The sequence below is a fragment of the Buteo buteo genome, chromosome 1 (assembly GCF_964188355.1).
Source record: "Buteo buteo chromosome 1, bButBut1.hap1.1, whole genome shotgun sequence".
NCBI lineage: Eukaryota > Metazoa > Chordata > Aves > Accipitriformes > Accipitridae > Buteo > Buteo buteo.
The window spans coordinates 13,995,101-14,015,660 of NC_134171.1; the positions used below are offsets into that span (position 1 = coordinate 13,995,101).

The 20,560-nt window shown below is 39.4% G+C and overlaps 1 protein-coding gene across 3 annotated transcripts in view; it reads left to right on the top strand.

Annotated features, from left to right (window-relative positions):
* Positions 1-20,560, top strand: part of EVC2 (EvC ciliary complex subunit 2) — a 78,951-nt gene that overhangs the window by 7,219 nt on the left and 51,172 nt on the right. For all 3 annotated transcript variants that reach the window (XM_075022894.1, XM_075022914.1, XM_075022905.1), the window contains exons 3-9: positions 3,764-3,924; positions 4,453-4,518; positions 9,266-9,452; positions 11,529-11,638; positions 12,771-12,833; positions 17,860-17,994; positions 20,251-20,402. In XM_075022894.1, the coding sequence (XP_074878995.1) occupies positions 3,764-3,924; positions 4,453-4,518; positions 9,266-9,452; positions 11,529-11,638; positions 12,771-12,833; positions 17,860-17,994; positions 20,251-20,402 (874 nt within the window). The remainder of the gene's footprint in view (positions 1-3,763; positions 3,925-4,452; positions 4,519-9,265; positions 9,453-11,528; positions 11,639-12,770; positions 12,834-17,859; positions 17,995-20,250; positions 20,403-20,560) is intronic.

A 20,560-nucleotide genomic window follows, 5' to 3' on the forward strand; every position in this document is an offset into this window, starting at 1 on the left:
GTATCTTTGGACATGTTTGCAGAAAAGCCCCAGATTAAGCCTCATGCTCTGTTAGTTTGCTTACTGGGAAATGTTTTGGCCTGAGGCATTGTACTTGGGGAGTGCCTGGTGGCAGCCTCAGAAGCCCAGATGAGAGGGGGCTGTTTGAGCTGTGTATAAAACTGAAACTGCTCCCCTGCTTTGCAGTTTCCCTTTTGAAAAGGAGTGGGAATAGTTTCCATTTAGAAACTAATGGAAGTGAAGACCATGGAGCTCTGATAATGGCTTTTCTGAAAAAAACCCAGAAAAATGGCAAAGATTGAAGCTGTAAGAAGAAAAGAGAGTGGAAGGAACAAGGAGACTGCAGTCGGTGTCAGAATTGGGATGCATCTCTGAAGGGGCACTGACAATGGGGTGCTTGCACTTCTGAGCAGCAGGGTATCCAAAAGAAAACTCGATGCTTGTTAGTGAAAGGCCTCAGGAGTCAAGTATTAGTATTTTCCAACCTCAGATGAATCTATTTGTTAAAAAAAAAACAATTTCAGAACAAAAATCTAGAACAGACGTGAAAACCACAGAATGTGTTATGCCTATACCATCCTTTCTCAGATATTCAACGTCCAGCTTTTCAAGCAATCGTCAGCCATCTACAATCCATCTACAATCTTATCTGAAAAGAGGCAGCAGGTGAATTGATAAATACAATTATGTTGTCTTGATGTTAAGAGTATGCAGCAAGTTATGTGGAAAAGCAGTTATGTTCTTTTAGGTCATCTGGACTGAAGTGTGTAATGTTCTTGTGACAGTTAAATATATGTGGATCAGGAAAAAATTATTTAACTGACAGTTGATACTACAAAAAATAATGAGATAGAAAAGTGCTGCTTTACTGGCGAGGGAAACCAGGGTATTATACAACAGCCTATATTGTTAAAAATTAGTAGGACGGATGAGAAAAAATTTGGAGGAAGGCAGTGGCACATGTTGCTGTATGGACATGTGTCACACTGATGGAATCTATTTAAGCAAAACCTTCCAATGAGTGCTGGGAAGACACAGGTGAATTTGTAGAAGTATCCTTGTAATCATCATCAGCATTGAGGCTGCTTAACATAATGTCAAGAACCTGCAAAATCCCCAACCTCCAATTACTGATGATGGAGCAGCCAAATAACATGCCTGGAGACCTCTACTTGGAGCTGGGCACATTATCTCGGGATTGTAAGTGATGACAAAGCACAACTTGAAAACAGACTCATCTGTGTAATTAGTAATCCAGAGATTTATTCAGAGTCAAAGAACATGATCAGTTAATTAAATTGGTTACTGTGGACTTGATGCCCTCCAGAGGGGACTATCAGGATTTGCTGTCACATGAGAAGTGCAGTTGGGTGTGCTGATGGAGATGTCATGCTGCATAGGGCACAATAACAAAAGATATTTTAAGATTAAATTAACCCCCTTCTTGTTGGCTGACCTCCTTCATCCAAAATACAGAAGGAAATGATGCTAAATAAGAAGCACTTTGAAGGCAGTAGTTGCTCAACCCAGCCCATACATTTTGCCATTTTGACTTCTGGCTCCTATGAAGCCCTACAAAGAAGCTCCATGGCTTCAATCACGGTTTCTGCTTACTATAAAGGAAAGTACATATCTTGTAGTCTGTCAAGAAAACAAAAAGAATTGGTGCTCCACCTCCATAGGAATGGGGTGGCAGTTGCATTAATATAGGAGAGATGCAGTATCGTGGTTTAACCCCAGCCGGCAACTAAGGACCACACAGCCACTCGCTCACTCCCCCCCCGGTGGGATGGGGGAGAGAATCAGAAGGGTAAAAGTGAGAAAACTAATGGGCTGAGATAAAGAGAGTTTAATGGGTAAAGCAAAAGCCACGTGCACAAGCAAAGCAAACCAAGGAATTCATTCACCACTTCCCATGGGCAGGCAGGTGTTCAGCCATCTCCAGGAAAGCAGGGCTCCATCACATGTAACGGTGACTTGGGAAGACAAACACCGTCACTCCGAATGTCCCCCCCTTCCTTCTTCAGTAGTCAGAACGTAGGTTTAGAGCCATTGGAGATGGCATATAGTATGATACTTGTATCTGCTGGGGAGTGCCATGGCCAGGTGGGCTCAGACTGGTAGCTAGCACTTCTGTACTGCACTCAGAGTTTGGCACTGGTGTCATTCTGAGTGATTTGGGCTGTTGCTTAGTCTTGAAACAGAAATGCACCATGCATGACTACCCTGAAAAAATTCAATCCCAAAGATACGCAGACATCTGTTATTGTTATTATACATATTACTTTCCAAGTTTGCCTTGATATTTTAACAGTCCCTAAATTAGTCTGAGTCTGTTGCATTGTTTAACAGTGGTTTAAGTATTTAAGTAAAACTTAGAGAAGTGAATTAAAACTGATCATAAAATATAAGCAACTAGCTTTTCCTGGCCCATATATCCACAATTTTGTCGAATATAAAACCACTCCCTCCCAAATAAAAAGCATGCTATTCCAGCATGGGAAGACAGTGAAGCTTCCCAAGGTGCATATGTCCATCTGGGTTCTGGAAGCAGCAGGACTGCATCTCATTCATTATGTTAACAGAAATCTTTTCAGTGATTCATGTGCATCAATGCTTCAAGGCTCTTTATAGGACTTCCTTTTAAGGGTCCAATTCTGAATGTCCTGTGCATGCCTTTTCTATTTACAGCTAACAGTATTTCTTTATATTGTTCTTCCAACAAAGCAGTGTCTTTTCAAAAAAAAGCTGCTTCTCATATTAATGAGATTTTAGTATCTTCAGCTTTTCATATTTCATTAACATATAATAGTTTTTTTAAAAATGAAAACTTTATAGAAAAATGTCATTTGCCAAAAATCTTTGCTTTTCAATGAGAGTTTTTATTCATATGAATATATATTGCTAATGATTAAAACATGGGATTTAAAAATAAGAAATAAATGAGAACTATTATGCAAAAAGTGAAAAAAGGTATCTTTAAACATAGACAGCCAACTATCATTTTGAAATTTTCATGACTTTTTTGTCTCTTCATTTGGCAGCTTTACCTTTTGACAATTTAGTATATTAAATTATTGATGTTTAGTATAAGGTCCTTTTATTAATGTCATAGGTGCTTTTACTTTAGTAGATGGAAATGATATGATTTCAAAACTGTTCTTGTAATTGTGTGTGGTATCATGGACTAATCTTTCACAAAAATATAATAGTGTAAGCTAGCATTTATATTGCTAATTACTAAATTGAGGAACATTTGGTTTGATGGCACTCCAGTTCAGCTGAAATGTAACCGAGACCCTTACTTAACTGAGGAGTATTTTTGTTCTGAATATGTATTGATAGGGTTAATGGTTAATTGGCGGACTATATCTTTGGAGCAGAACACCATTAGCACTGAGACCACTCACGTTGTAGAGTGTTTCCATTATTTATTCTTTGCTGAAAATTTCTTTGTGTTGAAAATAATAACAGTTGATTTAAGGCTGCAACTTTTTAATTCATGCATTAGACACTTTACGTTTAAATGGCAAGAAGCTTTCTGTGGGTTATATGTGAGTTCCCTAGGTAGGGAACAGTTTTGTTCTAAGTCCTGCTGGGTTTTGTGGGTCAAATCCCATCTCTTTCCTGTCTGGCCTCATGTTATCTATATTGATTTTAAGTGCTTTGAGGGAGAGCGTGCTGGTCGCTGGAATCTGCACCAAGCAGCTGCCGCGCAGGAGCCAGCTTTAGCTCTAATGCAGAGTCTTGCTTTGGTTTTCAGCAATGCCCTTGCCTCTGGTCATTGAAGCAAGCGAAGCCCCTCACCGGCTCTTGACTTCTGCAGCCTCGGACAATCAGTGGAGCCATTCGCTGTTTGCTTTGATACCCTCATGGACAAAGAAGATTTTGTTCAAACGAGAGTCTTATGTTAACCACCAGCTGGTCAGTAAAAGATGGTTTGCCACTTTTAATATTTGTAAGGATTGTAGCAATTATATCAAAAGTAAACATTGCTGGAAATTTACTACCCCATTAGTATGCTTCTAATTCTTTCTCAGGTGATTATGTTCACTTGAGATGGCTTCAGCAACACTAACTAGTGGTGAGACTTCCAAAGAATTATTGTGACAGATACAGCTGTGTGATTGCTGTGTAAATTCTGATAGACGCTTAGTAATGAAACAGATCTGTATAGTCCGATAAACTTTGTGCAGTTAGGGAATTGTGATAGCCAAAAGATGAATATATCAATTAAGATACTAGTAATTACTTGTGGGAATAAGTAGGTCATACAAATTTGGACTAGAAAAACAGTTTAACTATTGGGATAACAAAGCTCTTAAATTTGAAAGTGATTAATACCTCTAAATTTTTTTTCTAATTTCATTATTTACATAATTTAACTTGTGCTGCAGTTTGTGAATTGTGATATCTTCATACACTGTGTAGGCTTTTCCTCTTCCTCCACAGCCTGAAGATGTGTCCAATATATCAGTGTCTTCTGGATTTGGAATAACCCTTCAGAAATGTGGTGTGGTAAGTTTTCTTACATTTGTCTTGTTAATTTGGTAGGAAGTTTGTACCCAAATGTCCTTTAAAAAGTGGGAACAGAATTGTGCCCATGCTGAGTATTTGGGAGAATGTCCGTTTTGATGTTAAGATGGTCGCACCCTCTGTAAGAGGCACAGTTTTGCAGTGTTGATTCAAAACTGAAGGAAGTCAGTGAAATCTCCTCTCAGACTTCAGGGGATTTTAGACTGTGGTCAAAGTAAATACCTCGGTGTGAATTTGTAAAACTATAAATGGGCAAAGCCCAGTGAACTCTAGAAATCAGCCACAAGGCTGGGCAGAGATAGAGACTGACTTCTTTAGAGGATGAGATAAGCCTACTGAGATACTCTTCTGGCTCAACCATGCATACCCTACCTGTGTCAAGTATGGACTCCTTTTGAAGGATGGTGCACTGCCCCGTGATGCCCATTGTATCTTTGGGCATCCTATCGTACAGCCATGGAAGAGCCACTGTGTCATAGTCTACATATTCAGTGGGACTCAGCTACAGCACAGTCTTTAATAAAAAAAAAGGTTTCATTTGACTCGTGTAAAATGCTTATGAGGAGCAAAGACCTCCTTACTATAAGGAAATGTTAAACCTTCCATAGACTGTTATTTTTCCTTTCTTTTTTTTTTCCCCTGCTTTTTTTTCCACACTTGGTGAAGCAAGTCTGAATTTTTATAATTAGAGACAGTTCATCTTACCTGTCCCTTGGACAGAGAAAGCGCATCCAACTTTAAGACAAATCTGAATTCAGCTGCTGAAATTCTGCGTATGAGGGTAGAGGGTTCAGTAACCAGTACAGAAAAGGTGATATTATAACCTGCACTAGATCATTTGCATAGAGAAAAATGAATATGCGTCACATCTCATGGCACTAATTACATATAATATTGTTACTGAAATGGTGGCATATCATAATTAATGAGGCTGAATAGTGAGCATTTCAGACATAAGAAGCAGTAACACAGAATATTCTGCTTTTCCAGCTGTAGATTCCAAATTTTTATATCAGAGCCTCTCAGAAGGAGAGTTTGAGACAGTTACATGTTGGGTTTTTATTGCTATTCATAGCACAGCCTTACGCAGGCTCATTTAAAATTGTGAAATCCTGCTGTACCAGATGTACCAGATCAAAGTTAATCTGTTGTAGATGCTTGGATTATCAGAAAATAATTTTGCGGTTGTATTTAGTACTATTAGTTGTAAATTACTCAAAACTACACGATTGTATGTGATCATCTTCCACCTTCAAATGCAGTTCACATTTTATTTTCCTTTGTTTACCTTGTCATCTACTTCAATCCTAATTTGTCTGAACAGATGCTTTCCTGCTAAGAGATGGACTGGCCATATGGTGGTCTTTAGCTGTTTTAAATGGAAAAAAAGTGAATTTTGCACATTTTCCTCCTCCTACCACGAGTGGCTCCTCAGAGCATGGAGATGACATGTTTATTTCTTCGAGTCAGGATTTTTCCAACACCTTGTCGCAGAAATACCCTTATTGAAACTGCGGTGTTTAAATTTTACCTATGCTTCCGGCACCCAGTCCCTTCCTTCCTTCCAAAAATGTGCTCCTTTAAGAGCTTCATTCCATAGTATGACACGAATTTTTCTGTAATAGTACTTCATATTGACAATAATCTTTAGCAGAGCTGAAGTAAATCTTTAAATTTGACTGGCTTTTAACACATTTACCTGTCTTGTTTCTCAGTCTCCTAAGTATTCTTGCACTGCAGATCATCTATGAATCTATGATCCTTCATTTTTTTTCCACCTTTCCTGTTTCTAGTTGTTCTAACTTATTCCAAAAGATCCTCCGTTCCTTTTGCTTCCATGGCAATTCCTCACTCCTTTCTTTTCTCCTAGCATGTCCTTGCTCTTGCCATGGTTCTTTCACTCCACTCTCCCAGGTACCCGAAGTGACATTGCTTGCAGGGGTTGATGACACATACGGTGTGCTTCAGCAGCAGAGAGAAAACAGAGTGTGCACTTATGCATCATGAGTGGCTGCCATTGGGTTCAGTTCCTGTAGATGGTTTGCAGCATAATCATCTGCTCCAAAAGCAAGAAAAAACATCTTCAGGAAAATTAGAGGAGCAACTTAAAGGGGATATCCGGTGGCTGCTGATCCCAATGGCAGCGGCGTATGGAGGAGTTTCTTTCTAGGAGTGGTCAAACCCAAGAGCTTCCCTACTGCTTGATTCTCATCTGCTGCTTTCTCCAGTGCTATCAGAAAAAAAAAAATCCAAATTCTTTCAACCCCTTTGCAGTTTAGCTTAAAACTGACTGCCAGTCAAAATTAAAGAATGCAAAACATGTATTTAATATTAATCAGAAATGTAACAAATGTTACATTTGTTAAGGGAGGAAGATTGTGGTAGCAGATAGGCAGTACAGTTGGGATACCTCTAAAGGGTTGCTTTGTTTAGTCACTGAATTAAGAATTTTATTAAATGAGACAAAATTAAGAGAAAATGCAAAATTGGTTGGAGAAAGAGAACGAACAGTGTGTGGGAGTGCATTAAACTTGTCTAGGGGAAGGAGAGGACTAATGCTGCCATATTCCCCCACGTACCTGTGAACTATACACATGCTACTTTCTCTGCCTATTTTATTATAGGAATTTATCTAAATTATTGTTTATATCCCCTCTCCCCAAATGTAAAGGAATATATTTGTGCCTGGTTAGAAGCACAGGAAGAGACCCTGAATTCCTCATTTTTTGTATTCATCTCACAGAATAGCAAGGGAAAGGTGTGGGAAAATGAAGGGAGGAAAAAATTGTGCTATTTCCCCCTGTTTCCACAGCTCCCTCTTTTGCTGATGCATACATGTTTGTCTGCACAGGCCCATCCACATTTACCGTGGAGCATAATACAGTATTAACAACTCATGCAGTTTGAATCTTTAATCTTTCAAGGTGTATTTTCTTGTTTTGGTGACTGGGTCAGGGTCTCTGCTTTGTGGCTTTTGATTTTCTTTATGTGGCTTTGAGGCTTTTTTTCCTGTTTCTTTTTGTTCGTGCTTTTTAAAGCAAGTTTCTAGCCTTTGTGACTGCACAGGAAAGGTTGAAAGGCATGTTGACTGCATCATGCTGGATCAGAAACCAGAAGAGAGGAAATCTGCCCCAAATAAATCACATTTTTAGTATTTGGTGATTTTAAGTCTCATCAATGTTGGGGTATAATTCATGATATACAAACATATGAACTTGGTAATGCTTTCCTCACAAATGTGATTAAGCCTATTTTTATACGTGCTGACAATTATTTGCAGAATCTAGTACAATAAATAGTTGGGTTTTTTCCTCCATAAGATTTGTTTAATGCAATTGAGGTTGAACTTGCTGTAATGAGTTTGGAAAATTTAGTGTGGTAGACCAAGGAGAGTTTGTTATGTAAACAGATTTATTCCAAGGTACTTTAATTACTGTCACTTGAATAGAAAAATACAAACTAACCAATAATAATTTCAATAAACTGTTTCTTCTCCTTGATTCATAAGATATGCTAAAACTGTAATCTGTTTCAGTGGTGCACAATGAAATCATAACTACATATGTCAAACCCTGTGGCTGCCATGAACTCTGGTGTGATTTCTGAAGTCTATCACAATTCATATTTTTAGAACTCATTTCTGTGGGGGCTGCTTTATTATTTACATTTGCTGATGTCCAGATACAGAGTAGACATTTCCTAAAAACGAGGAGGAAAAAAGAGAGAGGCTCAGCCTGAGTCATACTTTGGTCAGCTAAATAAGTGTTAATTTGGTGTCATTATTAGAAGCCTGATATACCATCATGGCTATGTGTGCTCATTTTGGCTGAGGTAGAGTTAATTTTCTTCATAGTAGCTAGTATGGGGCTATGTTTATTAGTAATCAACACTATGAATTTTGCTGTTAAGACAAACAGCCAAAACCAGCACACTATACTATAGGCCGGCATGTTATAGACCTGATAAAGTTTTCAACAATTCTGGTTTAATATGAGTTATAGGGGAAGGCAATTTGGAAGGTGAGATGTCAGTAAGCAACTCTGTGCTCAGAGTAATTTCATTTAGAGGGTGCAGTTACTCAGTAAGAGTTAACGGCCTAATGGAATAAATAACTAAAATCACATGAGCGTGTGTTGCTAGAGATTGGCGATTAGCTTATGAACTTCACCACTAACTGGAAGCAGAGCTGTGAACTCCACGTCCACTGGTGGCTCCATCAGCCCTCCCATGGGAAGGGCGCATCAAGGCAGCTGGCACCCTTCGGAGAGTGTGGTTGCTCTGAAAAAAGGGAAATAGAGACCAAAACTGCATGGAGAGAATGAACTTGCAATGAGGATAGCTTGCAAAAGAAACATCCTCCTGGTACAGAAGTTCAAAGTTAAGAATTTTCCAGACTCTGGTTATAAAGTTATGATCCAGTTCTTTGTTGTATGTGCTATTGTGGGGACATTCAGATTCTTATTTTCACTTCTGGCTCTGCACGAGCTGGGTTTGCAACTTCTGGCTTTCTGTCCCTTTGTCTCCAAAGAGCAGCTTGACATACCAAAGATAAAAATCTTCTTGGGAGTCTGAGATCAAACTGAGCGTAATGCCATTTGGAGGTCGCTCAGAATGCCTTCAGAAAATAAGTTTACACATATAATCTGTTAGTAATCAGTACTATGAATTTTGCTGGTAAGATGCACATAGAACCATTTTGCACCGTTAATGCTAATATTTCTGTTTTCAGGTGGATGTTGAACATGACCCTCAAACTGCATACATTACACTTCTGATTAATAACACCAACACGCTGCTCTCAGCAAACATTACAGATCTTATCCTCCTGGACAATATCACTGGTCTACATGTTCAAAAGAACAACGTTAATAAGACCACAGATGGCATACAGATTTACAGGAAAAGATTCTTGCAAGGTAACAAAATCTGCAAAGAAGTACCCCTGATAACACATGTGGAAGAGCGTCTGTTCACAATATTTATTTATTTATGTATTTTTGTTGGTATAAATTCTCTGATTATCAGTTAATACAGGTGAAGAACTCTGGGAAAGGTTTCGTGCTGCAGTTTACAATTCTACTAATGCACATTTTGCCTCCCACCTTTGAACTGCTTCTGATCTCCCAGGCACAGAAGTGAGCCCTTGTACTCTGTAAAGGTCGCTGCCATCAAAATGAAAGAGAATCTTTCATCATAGTATTTGTTCATTTTGGGTATTTTTAAAAGCTGCTGCACAAGCCATTTTAATCATATCTGACAAGTATTCCTTCTTTAGCAAAGCATGGCAGATTGGCTTGCTTGAGGTATTGAGGTCCATTGGAATTGCAAAAGGCCATGCAAGCACGCAAGAAGATTAATCAGAAATAAGGCAGCTCCTCTCAGTATTCCCCAAACTGAGCAAATTATAAAACCAAGTAATCAAGAGATAAACCTATCCATTCTTGGAGTGAGTCTATTCCTTTGGTAGCAGTTGGATCACTGCACATTCATAAAATTTTACCTTTCTTGATTTCTTCATCTCCTTTTTCCTAAGCACAAAGAAGATTAGCAGCTTGCATGTGAGAGTCATGATATTTCTCTTGGATCTTCGGAAGTGTTCAGTGATACCTGTTTATGGTTGAAGTATTTAGGGTTATGATAGTGTTTTACTGGTGAAAGGTTTCCAAATAGGAAAGGGAAATAAGTAGACCTGGCACTGCTCTCTGATTGCAAATGCATAGCCAGACTCCATTTCCAATAACAGCAGTGTGAGTAGTGGTACTGATAACAGGGGTGGGGTTTTTTTAAATGTCAAGGAATTGCTGGCTGTCAACAGAGTTTCTTAAGAAAGAATGATCCCTGAGAAAGAATAGAAAAATGGTTTGCAGAGGTGATCTAGTTAAACCGAGTTGGAGCAGTTACTTACTTTATTTATCATTACTGAATCTGGATCTGAAGCTAGCTTTTCTAGCCCATATACGCTGCACAAATCAGCATGAAGAATACTGAAGTGGAAGAAAATCCGGCAGAACAAATTTCTGCATAGTTTTAAGTTTTGTCATTACCATGTCAGTCCTGGACTCAGCCCATACCTTGCCACTAGGGCTGGACAGAAAGGCTATACTTACACTGGCCTATGTACTGTCACGCTGCATGTTAGCCATGATAATTTTTCAGTGCTAGAGTACACTGTGAATCAAAATTCAGCTGAAATCTCAGTCAGATTTCTCTTTGGTTTCAACATGAGGAGAACCAACTAGTTAGTGGTTATAATGTAGGCTGTCCATTTTATAAAAAAAAAATCAATTATTTTTAAATATCTCATGTTGAGTTTTACTGTCAGTCAAAACATGATGCTTTTCAGTAGCTTGACACATCATTTAATGCAGTTTCCAGATCCTGGGCCAAAATTGCTTGATTTCTTAGAGGCAGCAGATACGAAGGATGTTGCTGGACTCATGTGGCCAGGAACTATCTACTCTGGATGTGAGGCATCTGCTGTGTCAGAAAGGAAAAGCTCCTGTGCTGTCCCAAGCCTTCCCCAGGGATCTTTGAGAAATTTTCCTGGGACAGAGCAAAGATGTCCATATCCTTCCTCTCTGGACTATGCTGGTAGGCTCTGGCTACCTCCTCTGCTGAATTCACTTGAAGTCAGTGTTGTGAGCTTACTGCAGCTTGGTTCCTAGCAGAGCACTTTTGCTGGTGAGGAAGCACAGTCTAAAGGGGAACCTAAAAAGCTCCTTGGAAGTTTTATTCATATTGAACTTGCTTTTCAAATTTTGCAACATCTGTAACTGCAGCTGAGCTCAGCTGGGTGCTCAGCTGTGAAGAGATTCACACTCAGTCTTCTTGTGTAAAAAAAGATGTGCAACTGTACTGGGTTGTTTTCAAGTCTATGTAGCTACTGTTTAAGAAAATGCAGACACGATTACTTAGAGGCTGCTATTGCACTGGCAGATGTACCTCACCTGCTTAATCTACACAGCTTGGGTATTTTTCCTCTGTTTTAACAGGTGGAGAACACTTTGCAATCAACTACTCTGCACTTCTTGATGCAAAAGAAATGTGGGATGGCAGGGTCTTGACACTGCCTGCAAAGCTAACTTTCAGGAGTTCATCACAGGTATGTCCTTTACAATTTTAATTTGCTCTTCACAATTTTTGTAAAAAAAAAAAAAAAAAGTCTCCAAGGTGGTTTTTGTCTGCCTAAGTAATGAGGCCTGCATGTAATGAGGTTCTTAGGCTCTCTGATTGTTTACCATGAATTTATAAGTACATGAGATATTCTTTGTAGCATGGGAAGTCCTAGACCTCCATAAATAGGTGAAGTATGTTTGTGTGTTGTCCTGTAGCTTCTCTCTCTACTTTTTGTATTTCTCTCCAGTTTGTCTATGTATCCTGGAAATAACGGTATTCCACCTACTTATGTGTGTATTCCTGTAGTGTGTGAAAGTTTGAAAGTTTTGCCATACTTTTATCAGAAAATAATTTCTTTTAACCAAAAAAACAAGTTGCAGCAAAGGAAAACGTCCTTGCTCATAAGGAAGTCACTTTTTTAGTATGAGAGTTGTGAAGCTCTGAAAAAGATTTTTCAGAGAAGCTGAGGAGTCTCCATCCTTACTGATTTTTGAGAACTTGGTTGCACCAGGCTCTAAGACAACCGGTCTAATGCTGGAGTTGGCCCAGCTTTGACTAGGAGGCAGGACTAAGGAGGCAGGACAAGTGGTTTCTTCCAAAGTGAAATTTTTCAATTCTTAAATATGGCTTGTTATTTTTTCTGTGGTTTTCATAATTGCATGTAATTAGAATGTGCAGATGTATTTTCATTTCAACTGCTGTATCTTCTTTATTTTAGAGGAAGATATGTACAATGTGCATGAGAGTGGTACTAGAGTGGTAGAGATCAAGGCTTCAAAAACCAGGGAATTCTAAGAGTAAAGACATAGGCACTGACTGTGGCTCCTGTTCTGTGCATTTTTAGTCAACCCAGATTTTATAGGCACAGAATAATGTAATTCTGTGAGCACTGGAATATGCCTCTGTGTGATTATAAGGGGAGAGTATCCCACAGAGCAGCTGCTTCCATGTCTGTTACCACTAAGTACACTGCATTTTCCTATCAGAATTATTGCAGGTTTAAGCTTAATGAGAAGTATAGCTTATCTTCCAAGGAGAGGCTTTTCTAGAGACTCTGGGCTGTTTGCCATGGATTCTGCTCGTTGTTTTTTAATACATGTAATATTTTTATATCTCAGAATAAAACACATCTTGTATCATTGACGGCATCGTTCACCATAACTGAAGAAGAAAAGACCAAGGTAAATTCTATGATTTGCTGTTGTGTTGACTCTCCTGCTTAAACTTATGGACAATCTAAACTAAATCTCAGGAGCTAAGGATGTACTTATGCACTTATATCTCATCACTCAGCTACTGACTATTAATCATACACAAGTTCTGCCTTCTCTGATTTTAAGAGGAAGAAAACAGGAGTCAAGATAAGGGGTCTTTGTTGTCTTAAAGCAGCAATACTTAGTATGGAAATAAAACTTCCATTATATGCCTAGCCATGTTTTTTCATTTGAAGAAGTGTCCAGGCACAGAGAACTGTAATGAGGAATGCTCACCTGCTTCTGTGCCTAGCCACCATGAGAGAGCTTTTTGCCTTTCCAAAAGGGTGGAGCCATCTCCAGCTATTGAGAAAAGGTTTGTGTATCATGCTGATACACAAACCAGAAAATAGCTGTGTGGGGAGCCTGAGAAATAGAACTGCAGTAAAAGAGATGTAGTTTATGTTTGCCTTTCATTTTTTAACTAGTCATCCTTCCAATATGACTTTCTGTTCTTGGCTTCTGAATTAACATGGTTTCTAAGAGGCCAGATAAACCTTCAAAATTACATTGATTGCAGCAGTGTTTCTCTTCTAGATAATTTTTTGCTAGAGAACTCCTCACTGTATACATCAGTTTCATTGCTAGAATAATCTCTTCACCAAACTAGTTTTTCTCCCCTAACCCCTCATTACCTTGACAGGCTGCTGTGTTGCAAGGGGTCTTTTTTTAAGGAGCTGTGTCTTGGTTGGCAAGAACAACGTGATTATTTGTGTTCAGGCAGAAGAAAATAGTTTGTTTCACCCCAGAACATTTTTGCCGTGGTTGTATCATTTGAAATCTAAAGTTCATGTGGATGGGGCTTGCCTGAAGAGGTCCTGAGGACTAGGCTGCTCACTCCTTCTACGGGCCTGTCCCGTGAGTTCCTCTCCACCTTTAAAATCAGTAGTCTATCTGGAGATTGGGCACAGGGGCCTCTTGTTCCTGTATTCTCTTTTGCTGGGGATCTCTTGCCCTCTTACCTTCTATTAGTGTAACAGATGTAAGTCCAGACTTGGCTTTCTCATAGTTCAAGATCAAGTGCCCATTCTGTTAAAATGAAAGCCAAAATTAAACATGATATAAAGTAAAACTACATGAGCTAGAGAACTCATTGTTCCTAGATAACGATCTAGTAAGATTTAAAAGGATTGGACATTTGTATAGCTAAGTATTATGCTTGGGATTACCATAAATGTATTTTTTGGAAACTCTTACTCTTGAATGTGTAAAACATGCAGTAGCTGACTGGGTTAGAAAAATAGCTTAATGAATGCTGCTTTTCTGTAGTGTTCAGTGTGAATTGATCTGCAGCAGTTGGCGATGTCTAAGCTAAGACTGTAAGCTACATTGGTCTTGGCCCACCATGAAAATTCCTGCAATCTATTACTATAGTTAAAACCTTTATAGTGTGGGGTTTTTTCCAACTTGAACTTGACAGTTAGACCTCAACAAGTTCTTGGGGACTATTCCATAGTTAGGTAAAATTGGCTCAGCTGCATTTGAACTTACTAAATGAACAGGGTTTGTAATTAAAATGTGTGGTAAAGGTGTGTGGAGACTACTGTTAATTTTGAAAAATAAAGCTTAGAAATTGTGGAACACGTCATGTTTCACATGCGTAGTATTGGCCTTTGGGCTGTAGCCAAGCATAAGGTGCTTCAGAAGGAAACCAGTTTGTGCAAGGAAATTACGATCAGCTGAAAGAGGTGCAATGTATTTCATCCATATCTTCAGCTGTCATAAATGCTCTCAGTCTCAGATTTTATTTATTGAAAATCATTATTTATACCTGTTCATGGGTGTGATAAAGCTAACACACACGTGTGGCTAAATGGATACTAAATGTTGACTTTGGGGACAGAAAAGAGAAGAATTAATTATGTAGTCATGGCAGTGCCATGCTAAATTGGTCCCATCAGCTTGCACATGGTTTGTTTGCACACTTGGCTGCTGTGCTGTTCTTTAAAGTTTTACAAACCCTGTGGATTTTCTCTTCTGCGCTGCTGGAAGAAAGTGCTTGGTTCCATGTGACAAGGTAATTTTGTGGGTTATGAAAAAATATGACTGTTGCTCATCTGAGTGTCCATGCCAGATGTCTTCCCGCAGCACTTCAGGGGCTGTCAGTACTATGTGCCTCTGCCTTTGGGTGGTTTTGATGCTGAATGGGAAACTGTAGTGAAAAGGACGAAAGGAGATTCTCCCGTCTAAGCACACTGCATGGGATGAATGATAATAATTACTTTGATCTGATTTTTACCAGGCTTGTTCCCTCGGCATCCTTCAAATCAGTGGGAACACAGCAGGTTTTGAAAGAAACTCTGGCCTGTGATGCTTCTTCTCACTATTGGGATGGCTTAAGCAGTTAGCTTAGGATACGGCTTTTGAGGCTTACTGATGTGTCAGTAGTTTGAAGGTTGGCCTGCAGTGCCAACTCTGGTCCTATCCTGTGGCTTGTGCAGGGCTCTGGCACCTGCCCTGCACCATCCGCTGTGATCCTTTCAGATGCCATTAGGTGCCTGCTGTGTCCTCCTGCTTGGGTTTACAGCCCCCAATGACATGGACTGTCATTCCAGAACCCATTTTCTTTTAAGTATAAAAGCACAGGTAATTCCCTGTCTATTTTTCTCCATTGGAGCATAACATCTGACAGAACCACCTGCCCTGATGCACACTGATTGCCCTGCCATAGGTCTCACCTTTTACTTAGAAAGCAACAGGATCATTCCTAAGCCAGTGCTTTTTCTCCATCAAAACTTAACCAGCTTCATTTCAGCTTCACTGAACCCATAGCCTCACCAGATTCCTGCTTTCCCCAGAAGCCTAGAGAGACCCCTAAATTTCACAGAGTGCTTGGAAATTAGACAAATGCGAGTGAATTCAGCCAAATGATGAAGTGGTTCCAAAGCAGCATTTTTTTCCTAAGTATTACCTACTGCATCTCCTGTTCCTTGAAAGTGGTGGGACCTCAGGCAGAGCCGTGGTGTGGCAGAGGTCAGTGAGAACCCTTCTGTGATTCCCTCTTGGCCACCTAGTGCAACTGGAGAACCTGGGGACAGCAGATTGACTTAAGAGAAATTACATTTTTTCCAAGTCACACACAGGTGTTTGTTGGCTCAGTGACTGTTCAAGTGGTATGGGCGAAACCCTTTTGATCTGTGAAGGGAGTAAACACTGGGTTATGGAGGAGAGTTAATATTCACATAATCATCTTTCAGATAAATTTAAAGATGAAGATATTTTGATGCAAAGTGATGCAGCTTTAACTGAGCTCATGGCTAGGAACTGGGGGCAGTGCAGAGTCAGAGTAGGAGAGAGCTGGTACTGACACTGATGTAGATGTGTTGGGTGTCCTTAGTGGTCAGCCCTGGTAGAGGAGAGCGTAATGGAAGCAATTGCCCAAAGTAGTAGGAAGCTACATCAAGAAAAAACATTCAGACAATGTGTTGGTAATTACACATGGAACCATGAAATTAATGAGTTGCTCCTCTTTTTCTTTTCTTTCTTGTTTCTGTTTAGAACTTAAAGATATTGAACGGTATTAGAAGGAATTCAGCACATGGCTGGTTTACTCAGATATGTACTTAGTCCCAAAAAATTTTAGTGAACGTCAAAGTGCTTCAAGGGTTTCTTTACTTTAAACTAAGCGCATTAAAAAACAAAACAAAAAAATAAACCAAGCATACATCTATCAGCCAGAGCAATTGTTGATTCTACGTGTACGGTACTGTGAAGTAAACCTTGGATCTTCTTCCTGGAACTGTGCAAGTGCCAATAGTAGCCTGTATTAACATCTTGATGATATCCTTGATACTGACATCATCGCCCAATTCCACTGAAAAGATGTTGAAATCAATGAGTGCTGAGCACCTCCAGCAGCTTTGAGGAGCTGAGCCTTCAAAACAACAAAGTCTGATGTGGTACAGTTCCTTTCAGTTAGAGATATGACAGATTTTCAGTGTACAAAAATGTATCAGAGAGAAAAAAACTAGGCAGTAAAAGGATACAGTTGTGCTGTAAAATTGGAATAAATCCTTTTCAAATTGTGGACCATGTTTGATTATTGCTTCCTATGCAGAATTACCGTTGACTCCATGGAATGCTCTCAGGTTTCTGCTCCAAGAGATGACCAAGCCCAGCTTGCAGGCAGCATGTTAATTATTTACACTTTCTAGCCCCAACAGAGTGATTAGTTTGTAGTGAAACATTATACTAATAGCTGTGCTGTGTTTTTCCTCCAAAGATCGCAAAGAACTAAACAAACACTGAATTAAGTTTTGCTACATGGAGCATGAAGTAAAAATTAAATTTTAATGAAATTCAATTTAAAGATTAAATTAAGAGCTAAAGTGAAAGGCTTACAAAGTTGTTAGCTGGCTCATGGTTCCGGTGCTCCTGCTGTTCTTTTCTGACTCTGGCTCATGCAGAAACCACAAGGGTGCACACAAATTGGGTGGTTTTGTCAACTGTCAGTTACATATTTATTCTGAACTCATATTGGTGCTGTTTCCCTATGGTGATTACTCAGTTTTATTGAATCGAGAAATGGCCATTAATTAAAGGAAGCCAACATTAGACTGATTTTTCAGAGCCTTTGAGCAACATCAAATGCCACCAATATCAATGAGACTTAGGAGAGTTTGGCAACACTGGAAACGAGGCTATTAAGTATAGGACACCCAAAAGTCACAGCACCTAAAATTCAGTCTGTGTGAGTTCTGTTGCTTGGAGTTAGACAGGAATTTGGACTAGATTAACATAATGAACCATGCTGACGTGAAAACCTATGGAAAATAAGACACTTTTTTGAAAATATTAATAAAAATGTAGTAATTATAACTTAATGCTGAGAAACCCTGAAGTTGTGTGAAGCCATTTAAAAATAATTTACTATGTTGTTTACAGTTATAATCTTTGAGTCTGATCTTTTATATATTTAAAATATAGTTTTAATAACATGGTCTTTTAATTTCAGATTTCATACAGCCATGCCATCCATGCTTCAGGGTTCTTCATTGCTTTTTTTGTTTCTCTTGTATTGACGTGTGCTGTTTTTTTCATTGTTTACCGAACCCAAATACTAAAATGGAGTTTCCTTAGTAAAAAACAGGTGAGTCATACTGTCTGTAACAGTACTTTATTTAAATTTTTTCATTGATCGTATCTGATGATATAACTTCCTAACTAATACAGATTGTCTAAAGAGTTTTTGAAGATAAATAAAAAGCCACCAAGTGATGGATTGGATTCGCAGGTAAGGTAACCTCTACAACCTCTAATCTTTAGCACAATCAGATTCAGAGGGGAGTGTAAGAATGACAATCTGATCAGAAGAACTGCTTTCAGTACCTGGATGTTAGCTTTGGACTGGAGGGAGATCACACTTTGGCTATCAGTTTCTTTTCAAATTCCTCCCTTCCTCCTCTCCTCTTCATCCCTCAAAATGAGAGGCAGGATGTCTGTGGGTTATAAGCAGTTGCCCAGGGAGTAGACCACTCACCTCCAGCACAGCAGACTTGGGTCCAAATTGTATTTCTGATTATTAGGAATAGGGATTTGAATTTAGGTCTCTTAGTTCCTTGGATGTGTCTTAATCTCTTGAGTGATTAAGCAAAACAATTGGGTTTGGGGATGGAGCATTTTCAGTGTTCTTTATCCAAGCTGTGCTATTTTGGAGAAAGTATTTCAGTACATACTGGGATGGAGAGAGAAAATACAGACTCTGATAAATATTCATCAAGTTGGCCCAAGTTCCAGCCCTTGCTTCTATTAATTATTTATGTGTTTATGTAAAGTGGAGCAACTTCAATGGGAGGGAGCTAGAGACCTCAGTCAGAATATTACAGTGATTGGAACAGTCCTTTAAGAGACGTGTGCTCAGAGGTTTGAACCCCTCCTCTGCTGGGATGGTGGCGGATCTCCTATCCCTCTGGACTGACCAGAGGAGCTCACAAATCACTTCCAGACTTATTTTCTCCAGTTGAAAATTACTCCATCAACAATTTTTATTTCTCTTAGGTCTGAAAAATTAATCCTTTTAAATGAAAAGGGCGTGCCTTGTTTCTTTTTACTGAAAAAGCTGTGATAACAAAAACATAAAAAAGGGCCAGTTTCATCCCAGCATCAGATATTTATAGTGGGTTTTTTGTATAGTAATTTCCGTCATACATAGGATTAGTTTTTCATGTTGTTCACCTTGTAATACTGTAATCTTGCCATATATAATTTGTACACTGTGGTAATTTTTAAAAAATTGGCCTACAAAGTTTATAGTGGAAGATAACTTCCTAGAAGGCTTTCACAAGCCTACCAAAGTCAATGTAGAGTCTTCTGTCTTCTCCATTCATTTCTTCATTTGTATTCCAGATCAGTTATATACAAAAAGTTCAGCCTGAAAAAAAAGTAGTATATTTGATTTCAGGTACACACCTGAATTGCAGTATCTCTTTATACTCTTTCCAGCTGTACTGTTTTATGATAAGTAGGAACATTCTCACCCAGAGTTACCTGCAATAGAATTAGATCAGATGCTCACTGTAAGTTTTTTTGTATAATCTGAAGCTTACTTAGTTCAAGAAGGCCAAGTGCAAGGTCCTGCACATGGGTCGAGGCAATCCCAAGCATAAATACAGGCTGGGCGATGAGTATATTGAGAGCAGCTCTGTGGAGAAGGACTTGGGCATGTTGGTTGATGAGAAGCTCAACATGACCCAGCAATGTGTGCTTGCAGCCCAGAAAGCCAACTGTATCCTGGGCTGCATCAAAAGAAGTGTAACCAGCAGGTCGAGGGAGGTGATTCTGCCCCTCTACTGCGCTCTCATGAGACCCCACTGCGTTCAGCTCTGGGGCCCCCAGCAGAAGAAGGACATGGACCTGTTGGAGCGAGTCCAGAGGAGGGCCACGAAGATGATCAGAGGGCTGGAGCACCTCTCTTATGAAGACAGGCTGAGAGAGTTGGGGTTGTTCAGCCTGGAGAAGAAAAGGCTCCAGGGAGACCTTGTAGCAGCCTTCCAGTACCTAAAGGGGACCTACAGGAAAGCTGGGGAGGGACTTTTTACAAGGGCATGTGGTGATAGGACAAGGGGGAATGGCTTTAAACTGAAAGAGGGCAGATTCAGATTAGACAGAAGGAAGAAGTTCTTGACTGTGAGGATGGTGAGGCACTGGAAGAGGTTGCCCAGAGAAGTTGTGGATGCCCCATCCCTGGAAGTGTTCAGGGCCAGGTTGGATGGGGCTTTGAGCAACCTGGTCTAGTGGAAGGTGTCCCTGCCCATGGCAGGGGGCTTGGAACTACATGATCTTTAAGGTCCCTTCCAACCCAAACCACGCTGTAATTCTATGGTTTTCTGGTTTTTTTTCTTTTTAGGAGATACGGCATGAACTCAGCCAAAATCACAAGCTGGAGCATTCTCAGTTTAATTCAGGTGATTTCTTTAGTGAAGATACAATTATGAACGACCAAATCATTGATATTCTGTCCTTTGAAGAATCTGGAAACATGCGTCAGGCTTTAGAAGAGTAAGAATTCACTGCTATTACATCACATTTATTACATTTATCATCAACTGAACCTTTGAATATGTTTTGAGTATCTGCCCTTTAATTTTTTTTCATAGTGTCTGTTTACACATATGACTGCACTACCTTAAGTTTTTGAACTGTATTAAATAGCCATC